At 44.1% G+C, this 12,875-nt stretch overlaps 1 protein-coding gene across 2 annotated transcripts in view; it reads left to right on the top strand.

Moving 5' to 3' along the window:
* atp1a3b (ATPase Na+/K+ transporting subunit alpha 3b) overlaps positions 1 to 12,875 on the top strand; it is a 29,288-nt gene that overhangs the window by 3,486 nt on the left and 12,927 nt on the right. For both annotated transcript variants that reach the window (XM_088409808.1, XM_088409806.1), the window contains exon 2: positions 383 to 467. In XM_088409808.1, the coding sequence (XP_088265934.1) occupies positions 383 to 467 (85 nt within the window). The remainder of the gene's footprint in view (positions 1 to 382; positions 468 to 12,875) is intronic.

Here is a 12,875-nt window from a genome sequence, read left to right as displayed (position 1 = left end):
GTGGTGCGGCGCGGAGAGAAAGCGTACTGCGGCAAGCTGTTAACGGGCCGCGGAAGGATACGAGCTCCCGGCGTGGGGGGAGTAGTGCGGCTCGCGAGTTAGTTACGCCGGTCCTTTCGGGCGAGTGGTTCAGCCAGGCGTGATGCTGCGCTCGAGTCCGCGACGTTTCTTTTAAATTAAGGCACCCGCACCGCGGCTTGGGGTGTTCGCAGACGTTTCCGCCCAGTTTTTTGAGTTTACGAGAGCCGCTTAAGGACAGGCAACTCCTTCGGTGACGCACTCACCTTAAGCCTCCGTCGCGTTCCAACCTAGTCTCGCGTCAAGACTGGTCGTCCCACCATTTTCTCCCCCTCCCCTCCTTCCCCTTCCCGTTCACCACAAGACGTTTTCAGGGCGCTCCATCTGACGGGGCACACCTCTCAACCTGCGAGGAGGACAAGAAGAAGAGTGACTGCGCCAACATGGGGGTAAGCCCGTCATCGTTAGTCACTCCCATTTCCCAGCCTCAACCCCGCACTGACACACACCCGAAGCGGCTTGAGAAGCGAGCGTTAGTCGGACGCCACCGGGGAGGCGCTGGCGGAGGCTCGGGCTCGGCATGAAACGTGATGTCATCTAATTTTTTCCCCGAGTGGAAATCCCGCGCATGGCTGAGTGACATTGACTGTAATGCGGAATTGCCTCCAGCCTCACTGCGACAAAACCGAATTGTAGTTCCCATGACGCTTTCGTTATCACTCATCTTTGCTATTTTCTCTCACCCCCCCCCCCCCCCCCCCCCCCCCCCCCACCTTATTATGGATTGATGGCTTATTTCTGTCCGATGTCACTGACTCACACGCGCATGGGCGGTCACAAATTTTAATCATGGAAAGTGTTGCTCAAAGTCCCCAAAGAACAGGGGCCCGGTGTCCTCTGTGTCTCATCATAGGCCTCACTTTTGCCTGTAACCTTGCCAGCCATTTTAGGTAGGCCTTAATCGGTTTACGCAGGGAGGGGGCAAATCACGTTTCGATTGTTTTTAGGACTACTGCCGGACATCTTTATCGCCGTGACCTCCATGTCCCCGCCTCCATTTTGCCCCCACAAACCCCATGCAGTTTCATCCCCCGGCATCCTCGCTGACCCATGCGTCATAATGCGGTTACCGGGAATAAGCGCCTCACCAGCTTATTTCCCCTTTAATTTGTGACATAACAGACGCACTAATCGCCAGAAGTGACTACATTTACCCGCCCACCCCCATGACTAAATACAGTACATAGGGAGATTTTTTTTTTTTTTTTAAAGTCCTGTTAGAAGGCAAAAGCATCAGGGAAAAAAAATGCAGCTCCGGCATATGTAAATGCAGATGCGAGTGATTGCGCAATGTGTGTGTGTGTGTGTGTGTGTGTGCGCGCGCGTGTACCACTGCATCAATCCGGGATGCAGTGCAGTGGTGTGACGCTGCAAGCCAGAAGGGAACCGGCGTCATTGCAGTGACAGCAGGCAACCGACGGGGTCCCCCCCTCTCATGTTGCAGTGTCCCTACAGAGGGAGGTGTCTGGCCGCTGCGTCAAAAAGGGGGGTGCGAGGCTTCCGAACTAGCACCTCGGCGGGGGGAAATTTGCTCAGGCAGAGGCAGGGAAGAAACGCTGGACATTGTGCAGGGTGGGATGAATTCACTCTGATTGGATGGTGCGTTTGTGTCGTCGGCGCACCACAGCGAATGTGGTGCGCCGGCTGTCCTTCTCCCAAGGCCGCAGGGGGCACATCGCATGCAACGTGCGTGCTGCGTCAAAGCGGGGGAGGCGCCCGTCCTGTGGAAATTCCCACTGCAAAGCTACCATAGGCCAGCGCTTGAGATGTCGCTTAATAAGCGCCTGTCAAAAAACCTTGGGGAATTCTGTCTTTTTTTTTTCTTTTCATTTATTTATTTTTCCCCCGTCTTCCATCCCTGACATGCTTTCTGGAGGGGCCGCCCGGCTGTATATCCCGTTACGGGATAATGACCCCCGGGGCTCACATTACGGTGGCTCTTGTTTCCTGGTTGCGGTGCATTGTGGGTAATCAGGGAGGACAGATGGGATGGGGAAGGGGGGGGGGGGGGGTCAGGTGGAGAATCTCCATAGGGTGTGGTCTGGGGGTGAGGCGGGAATTGGGGATTAAAGTGATGAAGGTGAAGCGGAGTTACTGCAGCTTTTGTCAGAAGGTCAAAATGGCTGCTGAAGACCCCCTCCCAACCACCCCTCGCTAATGAAGAGGCCATGCGTGCGTTAGTGGAAGTGGGTGCTGGTTTAAGAGACGGATGTGCGCGGCCACTGCAGAGGCCCAGCCCTCGCTTTGCTGCAGAGTGCCGCGCGTCCTTCCCCACTGCACCTGCCGCACTGGACCAAACCCGGAGTCCGCTTGCCCTCACTTAAAACTCACAGGACAAGAGCTTAGAGAATCTCCAATCTGGAGTCTGGATGACAAATATAGTAACTGTCAAGATCAGCATAATCGAGTAGCCTACGGTGCAGCGGATTTGTTAGATAACCTTGAGTTTCCTTTCAGAAGAGATATTTCCCGAGGCTAACCGTACGACGAAAATAATACCCCCCCACATGAGAGCGATTGGTTGCAAATGAGAATTGCCTATGTCAGCCGTTCTGAAACGGGGCTACGTGAAGGCGATGGAGCTTTTAACAGGGTTTCTGCAAGTATCAGCAAATCTAATTGAATGCCGTGATGAAAGCAGGACGTTTTTCTTTTTAAATTCCGAGTAAAATAATCGGAACGTGAAGCGACTTTTTGTTACATTGTGTGGGCGCGACTCTAGCAAAACCTTGTAGGGTTTGATTTTGGTATCATTTGTGAAACAATTTTCCGGCAGATTAGCCAAAGCGACTTTTTGCTACGTTGTGTTATAGTGACTCACTTGCAAGACATCGTGAGGCTTTTATACGAATGCGCACCGTCATTCGTGAAACAATTTTTGGGCAGATGAGCCAGAAAAAAACAACAAAAACAAACCATAATCACGTGCAACTGCTTACGTGACAAAAACACTCACACTTGGCATGTTGCGCAAAGTGGAGTTGAGGGTATATGCATTTGGATCATGGATTGGATCGGAATAATTCTAATTAAAACGTTCCGATACCGATCCAGTCATTTTGGCCCGGATCCAACTCAATACTGATCCAGTGTATCGGATCTGTGTTAACGCCAGCTTTCACGATTGAATCGATTACCGCGGTAACTTTTCTTTTGAATAATCAAGGCCGGCCTAGTTCTAGATTCAAACCTGGATTAAAATGAGAGCGTTGCATCAGAAAGGCATCAGGTGTGAAAACTGGCAAAACACTTCAATCGTTGATGATATGCCACTGACTGAAGTAATAACTTTCAACCTGTAGAGGGTGCTAATAGGGACATTTTCGTCAACCTATTTTTTGTGGTCGACTTCTTCGACGTATGACCTTTTTTTTTCCCGCCCCGGCCCTAAAATTGCAATATTTTATCGACTCCATATTTTTTTCTTTGTTTTGGCTGTTGTCTCAGAAAGGATACATATCGGTCTCCTAACAGTACCACAATTACTGGAAAACATGGCAGACAGCTGCGTAGTTTAAAATAAGACTACCGTTAATCCACAAGGGTTTAAATTCCGAACCTTTGTCAAAGTAATCTGATAATCTAATAATAGGTTCGTCTAGGAAGTCCTCTGGGTTTGGATCCAGACCGGAGTCCGCCTATTGAGGACCTCTGCAATAGGAGAACCATCACATGGATATGACAAAGTCCTGGTGCTTCTTCTGCCCTTGCGGCCTGTTGCTCACTTAAAGCAAGTCTCCCTTCGAGTCTCTTGAGGGTCTCTGATCAATAAGTATCACCATACCCCCGCCGTTGTCCTCTGCTGAAGGACGGTCAGCCAAACAAAAAGCTTGCTGTTGGCACCTGTGCTAACAGTGCTCTGTGATAGCTTATGTAACATAAAGGTCAAGCTTAACTTTAACGTGAAGCGTTAACGCAGTGGCTACCACGAGAACGTGTCCGCAGTCTTACGTCGCCTGACGACAGGACCTGAGCGAATCCAGGTGTTATCCTAGCATGCTAAACCGTTGAATGTGCTTTAAAGCCCTTTAAATCCTTTATTTGCCATCTTTAATATCCAGCTTATGGTCCATGCACTTAAGCACAATTTGGGGCTTTCATAGTAATAGTAAAACATTTCCTCACACTCGTAGGACGAGTTTGGCATACTAGCAGGACGCCGTGATACGGTGAACGCCACAGTTTTTTTTCTTTCTCGAAAGTTTGCCAGATAGTGAACTGTGCCAAAAAATGGGCGAAAATGCTTGCATGCAGTGTTACATTTACGTCAAATCAAGTTTACATATAGTCACAGTGGTTGATCGGAGTTGAAAAAAAGATGCTAATTTTGTTTCTAATCACTAGTCTATATGCACACCTACCAACGTATAACTTAGCACAAGGCTAGTAAAGGATCTTGACTGACAACGCCGTTAGCATTTCTACTACTGCATCGCAATTAAAATAGACTTTTGTGTGCATACGTTCTAATTTTAGACTGGCACAATGATAGCGACCAAACCAAAAGTCAGAAAGCTTTCAGTTCTTTTTTTTTTCAAATTAAATAAAGCGACATATCTCTGCAAGTGCGAGCATATCTATTAAAAAAAACAAAAGCTTCATTTCAACCGAGCACCTCCGATAATTTTCTGGTACTAGCCTTTTCATTTTAAACACGCAAGCGCAATATTATTTCGTAATGCATGATTGGCCATCTCTGCTTCAGCCTCAGTTGATTGGTGACACATACATAGTGTCTGCACATTTGTGGGTGTCACCGAGGAGTCCTTAGGTGGCCTTACCGCTAACAATTCGCCACGTTCCATCCGATCCAATCCTTACATTCAATAAGGTCAGTTTCCCAGCGCTAATATTCAAACTGCGTTCACTGCTCACGTCCGGTCAGGACGAACCTTAACTGATCTCAAATGTATTCGTTTTTACTTTTTATATCCTCAAATTTCGTTCAACTTCAAGATCAGTAAAACTGTGATTTGTTTTTTTCTCGGACTTGGATGCCGCACAAGGATATACCAGTCCGTGATTGTAACGAGAGGATGGGTCTCGGTAACCATTGAACAGGAACTAGAATGTAGGAAAAGATCTCATTGCGTAATACGATACGGGACATGTCGTTAGTTAATTTCAGTTAACCAAAGAATATTTGTAAAATCTTGTTGCCCAACGCAATTACATAAATGAGAAGTTCATGTTACTTTAAAACGATACGAAGACCCAACTCTTGAGTAGCCGCTGATACTGACCTGCCGACCCCATCATAGTTTTTTAAAATTTTCTCTTCTTCCTATTTGTCATTTCTAGTACATAATCGTAAAAGCGCTCCAAGAGAGTGACCGATAATAATATCAGCTGCCAATTTCTCAAAAAAGCCTATTAAGTGTCTTCTCTAAACGTAATATTTGTTATGCCGTGGTTTGCTCCCATAATGGAATCCCTTTCATGCTGGAACCAGTTCTAATGTACCAGCTACAAAGTATCGAAATGAAAACGACCTCAAAGTCAACCAGCGATCGTAATTCCAATTACGGCTTTGCTAGGGACTAGACAACCCTGTTGAAACGTGTGTTTGTTTAGCGCCGTAAAAGATTTAAAGCAGTGGGCTAATCCATCGGATTGGTAATCCCAACCGTTGACCCCGCCTCCCTTTGAGCCCCTCGCCTACGTCCCAGAGGGATCGCTGTCCTGCTGCAAGGAACGGCAGATGGCCCAATAACCTCGCAAGGTCACACATTTCTGCATGCGTGCAATGGCATCTACACACACACATAACAGTATCACCAGATGGAGAAATTATACTGAAAGTGTTCTACAACACACTCGATTCGGATTACTGGAATTTTTTTTACCGGATTATAAAGATCACCTTTAAATAATGACCTATTTTAAAACATTTCATATATAGGGCACACCGCATTATAAGGTGCATAGAATAGAAGCTACAGCAGTGGCCGGGGTTGCGTTATGCACTCTCGAGATGGAGCTGCGCTTAAATCGATTGTCAACAAAACAGATAAATCATAAATCTTATGAATGGGGTGAAAAATGGATGACATTAAGACTGTTTAGATCAATGCTAAAACGAATCAAGAGTTTAAAAGAATACTGTATAACTGTGATTAAATTAAATATTCAACTTATTTTTTTAAATCAAAAACCAGCCAAAAACCTTAAAATATATTTTATTGTTGATTTAAAAACAGTTTCTGGAATTATTTTATAAAAATGTGTTGGGTTTTTTTTTTGCACCAAAATTAGTGCAAAAATTCAAACAGGGTGTTGTGAAAAATGTAATTGTAAAAGATATTTTTAACTCAAAAGCAAAGGTAAAAATGGAAGAATTTACATGGCGGTTAAGTTATTTTATTTTTTTGGCCCTCAAAAATGAAAACTCGCCATTTATGTGGTGTATAAGGCGCGCACCATATTATACGGCGCACTGTCAGCTGTTTAGAAAATTGACGGCTTTTAGGTGCGCCTTATAGCGCGGAAAATAATTGTACTAACTTTACAAATTTCCAGCACGTTTTAATCTCATGTGCACACGTTTTACAGGCGACGTTTTGCAAAATTAATAGCACGCCCCAATTGTTAGGAATGCAGACAATCATGTTGCGTTGGTTAGTATGAGAAGTCGTATGTATTTGTTGCTCGCTGAAAATACAACTATGTCCAGTAATTTCACACAAATTCAGATCTCTAAATTCAGATTCAAACTACTTTCGGAATAGCCGATCAGCAAAATGCGTTTTTTACGTTTGTGACTCGAGCTTGATGAATCTCCCAAGAAGCTCTTAACCTTTCCTTCAACCTTTGGCGTCGTCGGGCTAGGACGAGATTTAATGAGGTTTGCTTTTAAAGACGGGGAAGGGAAATGCGTTGTTGGGAACAAAGGCCCGTTTTCATTTCCAGTTTTGTCGTTTTTTTTTTAAACTCGGTGCTCGCATTGAACTCCGCGCCTTAGGCTAACGGTTCTCAAATGAAGACACCTGGGAGTCACGTGAAGAGATTTTTATACAGTACTTTTAATGCCGTGGCAAGAATTTTTGATTTTTGCAAATTCATTGGAACATGCACCGTATTTTATACTTTGCAAATTTTTTTTTGAAGTTTTCCATCCATGCGCATTGTCACGAGCCAGAAACAAAACAGATGTCACGCCATCTTTCTGCAGGAGTTGCTCAATAAAATACGCCTGGAGATATCATTCCAAATTGAGTTCCCAAGCTTAATAAATCAGACACAGATGGCGCAGCACTGTTTTGTGTTTCTTTTTTCTTTTTCTTTTTTTTTTCTCAGAATTGTTTTGCGCTGGTCAGGAGGACACTTAATCGTACATTCGGGGTACATCATTGAAAATCACTGCATTAGGTAACAAATTAACCCTTTTGCGAATTTTTTTTCCATTGGTTTACTTTTTACATAAAAAATATTTCACATCAAAGGGAAAGCATTGAAGGAAGACACTAAGGAGCTGAAATTCCACCCATGTCAAAGTTCAACGTTGCACGACCGTTTAGTTATCTCACAAGCAGAAGTGTGCCGTCCCAAAATACTGCCAGAATAATTTGGATATACCGCTCAAAGGTTCATCTCAAAAGGTGACGCTATAATAGAAACAATAAATGATTGTTGATTACCAGCACATCAATTAAGAAATACCGGAGTCAAACGCCTTACTGTCATTATAGTTAAAAAAACAAAAACAAATGTCACCAGGTCAGTGCACAGGCCTTGTTTTGATTCAAGGAGAAGTGAAATAAATGGCATTTAATCACACGCTATGAGGAAGCGATGGCGGTAGTCTGCTGTCCACAACAACTTCCTCTGTGAAGATACACACGCGTTGTGCACTTCCTGTTTCAGGTGAGAAGAAAGTGAAACCCGGCCTAAATAGCTTGTGCCGTATTTCTGGAAAACCGAAGTAAAAATGAATTAAAAAGCGACTTCTTGTCTCTTTTTAATTTTGTCTGCCGCATTGCGTGTCGCCGGCGCCACATCCGCGCTAGCTAGCCCGATGACTCACATCCGTCCGTACGCACCCGCCGAGCAGAGAATGCGGCGTCCACTTACACACGCATCAATTATTACTCGCCCCGCATCCCATCAGGGGAGCCTTGTAGTCACGGCGTGTGTCGCCACGGCGACTGGCAAAATGTCAGCCGGCGCAAACGCTTCGACGGCCCCGACTTAGTGACTTATTGGCATTTCCAGACGCTTTTTCCAGTGAGGCGGCGGAGGGTCGTTGCTCGTCGCCTGATGATGTCAGAGCTGCGCGGCGGCGCTCCGCTCGTCTGTTTTCTCTGCAGAAGGCGGATGTAATTCCAGACCCGGATCTCTGGTTCCGCTTTGGAGCTAGGCAAGCGGGGACACACACACGGGGCCGGGGTGCTTCTACGCCATTGACGTAATGGATTTGCTAGCTCCAACGTCAACCTTAATCATCAGAAATGATTGTCTAACCTTTACCCCACCCTCAAATTCAAAACGGTACTCTAAAAGCAAGTCTTGACCCTCAAAAAGAGGTCTGGACTGGGGTCCACAAAAAGACGGTGAAATCCGGGATTTGGTCCCCACCGTGTAGCAAAAATCAAGAGCACGCACATTTTGTGATTTGAAAAATACCACAAGTGCCTCACTTTGCAAGTTTCTGGACCTAAAGCCGGCGCGCGGTCAAGATGGAGACAACACGCAATGACCTTTACACTGTCTGTAAATGGCGCCGTCTCCTTTTTTTTTGTAATTTAGTACCGACACAGATTGGGGGAGTCGAAATCAGCCTGGAAATGTTTCTGCCTTCAGCGCCAGAACCTGGAGTGACTAGCCAAAAAAAAGTCATCTTAATTGTGATTTTTTTAATTCCGTTTTATCATTTTACCCTTTCCATGAAACGGTGATATGTAAACATCAGAACCATTTCTGGACAGCAGCAATTCCTTTCAGCACATCAAAGATGGAGACCTTAGTGTCTAAATTTAGAGGCGTTGCACCCCTCCATATGGTTCTGACTTTACGAGATATGAGAGAGTGGCTGGGTCTTTTATCTTTTTTTTTTTTTTAACCTCAACATGTGCATTGTGAAAAGGGTCAATAACGCAACTTGTACAGACGTGTCAATGTCCGCGTCAATGGTTTTTCAGTGTGTTTATTCAACAGATTTTTACGGCATTACGACCATGACCGTAGCCACTGTGAAATATTTTTCAGTCATGTATACAATTAAATGAATTACCGTATTTTCCCCACTAAGGGGCACCTAAAAGCATTCAATTTCCTCAAAAGCTGACAGCGTGCCTTATAATCCGGTGCGCCTTATACGGTGCATAAATTCTTTGATTTTTACCGCTACGTTTCAGTTATTAAAGTATTTTTTACAGTCAAAATGTTCATAATACCCTGTTTGAAATTTTGAAATATGTGCTCCAAATTTGAAGCATTTTATATGGGGACAAGGCACAAACAAAGCGAGCTTTTGTAAAAGTGTGATTTTATAAAATCCAGAAACTGTTTTTAAAAAAAAAACTATTTTAAGGTTTTTGTATGCAATTTGATTAAAAAATGTACGTTTAATATTTGAATCACAATAATCTTAAATTCTTAGTTTTGGCATTGAGCCAAATTTAAACGGAATAAGGTATTTTCAGATAGTACTTTACACAAATAATCATTATTATTGATTTCTGATTGAAGTTTGATTTATCTGATTGTTTTGTTGACATTCCCTTTGGTGCAGCGCCATGTAGTGGATGCATAACCCAACCCCAGCCTTTACTGTAGCTTCTATTCTATGCGCCTTATAATCCAGTGCGCCCTATATATGAAAAGTTTTAAAATAGCCCATTCGTTAAAGGAGCGCCTTATAATCCGGTGCGCCTTATAGTATGGAAAAAACAGTAGTACCCAGTCTCAATATATGTAACTTTACAGGAGAAATACAGCATGCTTCGAATACTTTCAAATCAACTGTGGCCATATTTTGGTTTTCAAGTTTAAGAAAAGCGTGGTTAAATATCCGCAGATATGACAAAGATGCTTTGTAAACACTGCAAAAAAGACCATAAACTCTAGCTAACATATACATGTATGAAATTTCTTAAACTATTCAGTATTAGGAAAGATCCCAGATGTAGCTGATAAATGAGCTTTTATATTAACATTTGCACACGAGATTCATTTTGTTGCACTCAGTTAAAAAAGAAACATTTTAAGACCGTAAGATGTATATTTGGCACTATTTTCTTCGCAATCTTGAATCTTTTCATTCTCTTGCCTTGTGAGATCTTGTGCGAGGCACACGTGCAGCTTTGCAGCAAAAGCGTCGGTTCGCTTGGCTTGGGTGTGTTTTGCGGGCGGAGAGTCTGGTATGCGTCTCCCTGCGGCCATCAATGCTCCAATCGCAAGCGCGCACACCTGATCACAGGAATCCGAGAGTTACTTTCTCAACACTCTTGTAAAACAATGCCTTACGCATACAGTATCCACGGTGGAAGGTGACTCATCAAAAAAAAACCAACTCGATCTCATGCTTGCACTTGTGAACTCGCGCCGATATGTTATCTGACGTCCGCACACTCGGATGTGCGCGAGGTTGTGTAATTATTTGGAGCGGGGGTCAGTGCAGGTCGGATGCTGACATGGATGGAGCTAGTGGACAAAGAGTAGGGTCGCTAATTAGAAGTTGTGGGTTGGGGGGGGGGGCTACCCACCCCTTTGCCACCTGCTTTGTTTCACTCATTATCTGGGCCAGCTTCTCACCTCCCACTAAAGTCTCCGGTTGCATGTGCGCGCTCTTGTCTGTCACCAGCCTGCCCGACATTCCGCTCGCTTCTACAACGGCTGCTATGCAACACTTACAGTATGACGCGCTGGCGACTGCCTTCAATACCGTTTATATACGGCCATTTTCTTCCCGATTCAAGTGGAAGAAATCGGTCCTCAATAAGCAACATCAAGTCAAGTCAAATGAAACGCCGACTACCGTAATTCCCCGACTATAGGACGCACCAGTGTGTAGGACTCAGCAACATGGCTCGTGTTCTATTTACCAAAAATACCCAAAGTTACGTATCTCACCCAAGTTTATGATCGTGTGTAAATGCAAAAAGACTGCCATTTTTATAGGAGTCAATTGGAATGCATTTCTGTGTGTTCTAACCGGTGCGCTCAAGACCGCACCTTGCCACGCTTAAACCTATCAGATGGAGACGTCGTAACTTTTGCGCGATTCTCTGCGTTTTTGTAATATTTCTGTGTGCGAACAAGGATGGACTCGGACAGCGGTTCAGTCTGCTCGCTTCTGTCCTTGAAAATAATGCCTTAACAAGCTCAGCTAACTCGAGCTGCCGTTAGCTGCGACGAGCACTGGCTGCTAACAGCCAACTGACGTCCAACCTTGAGTTCGTCCCGTTAAGAGAATGAAGTAAGAACGTGGCATCTTGTGCGCCAAAACTCTGCCTACGTGGCTGACAGATCAGTCTTCCTTAAATGGTGCTGGAAAATAAATAAAAAATCAGAATTTTTAAATTAGCGTTTATAGCATCTTATACTTTTAGCATTCGTTATGGGGGAAAGAAGTGTGTCTTATATTTGGGGAATTTAAAAATCGAGTCATTGTTTAGAGCTATTTTTTACCTTAAAAATGCAGTTCAGATATCTTCTTTGTTTCGGAAAAGCAGACTGATTAGTTCTATTTTTGTTTTTATCCACCCTGGGTTGCTGTCTTGATATTTTACGCGGGAATTTTTGTGTCTTTTAATGTGTGCTGCTTTAGTTGGATCCTGGATTTTTCTTATTTTTTGGTAATCAAACTTCACAGTGTAGCCATTGTGAGGTTTTCATCTTTGCGGCGTTAAGACGCCAAAAAAATAGCGACAAAGGTTTGCTTTTTGTCCTTTTCGTGTATCATTTTAAGTATCATTATTTTCAGCGCTTGGAATTGAAATCACTGCGCTCCATGTTTTTCATTTGGTTGTTTTGTGTTAATGACCTAGAAGTGGTTTTTTTTTTTTTTTTTTAATCGGCATTCACTGTAAAGAGACTATGACTTAGTTACAAAAATATGATTGACTCTGATAAATTGTTAAGAGTTCTTGTTGGGTACTCTTCCGCTGCCATTTTCCACTCGAGGCCTGTCTGGTCTTGCTTTATCCGTACAGTAACTGATCTCAGGTTTTATGTTTGTGTTGCACGTACGTGGAACCGCTCCCTCTTCACCGACGCGCTCCGACAAAGGTTTCGCTTGTTTTGATCGAGCGAGACCTGTCGTCAGTCTTTTTGACTTCAAATGTCGACTAAACTGGAAAATCAGGTATCGTACGTATAGGCCAGATTTGATCCGATTGTCCTCGCGCGGCACAGCCGGGAACTGAAGCGAAGCGCTGATATTTGCCGTGGCGTTGTCATGAGGCAGGTGTGTGTGTTTTGGTGCGGTTTAGTCGGGGAGCCTTTACAAATGTCAAAGCGGCATCGCTGGATTCTAAAGGACAAAGCTACTTACTTGACGCGCAGCTGCTTATTTGCGGTTAGCTGATCATAGGCGTGCCTTTTGGCGAGGCTTCAAAAGCGCTACACGCTTTTTCCGTTCCGTGGTCCAGCTCCAATTTAGCTGATTTGCACAACTGGAAGATTGATCCAAGATGATTTTTGTTCAAGGATGCAGTCAAGTTGCAAAGGAGATGTATTTTGCCCCCAAATTTGAAAAAGTTGTTTTTTTTAATGGAAAGAGTCATATTTTCAGTGAAAATACAAAAGTATAAATAACAAAAATTCTTGTCCACGGGGGCAGTTGAATATGCAATTCT

Source organism: Hippichthys cyanospilos, chromosome 3 (genome assembly GCF_059441005.1).
Source record: "Hippichthys cyanospilos isolate Australia breed blue-spotted pipefish chromosome 3, RoL_Hcya_1.0, whole genome shotgun sequence".
Lineage (NCBI taxonomy): Eukaryota > Metazoa > Chordata > Actinopteri > Syngnathiformes > Syngnathidae > Hippichthys > Hippichthys cyanospilos.
The sequence above is the reverse complement of the archived record's forward strand: the minus strand, read 5'-3'. Positions and strand labels throughout refer to the sequence as shown.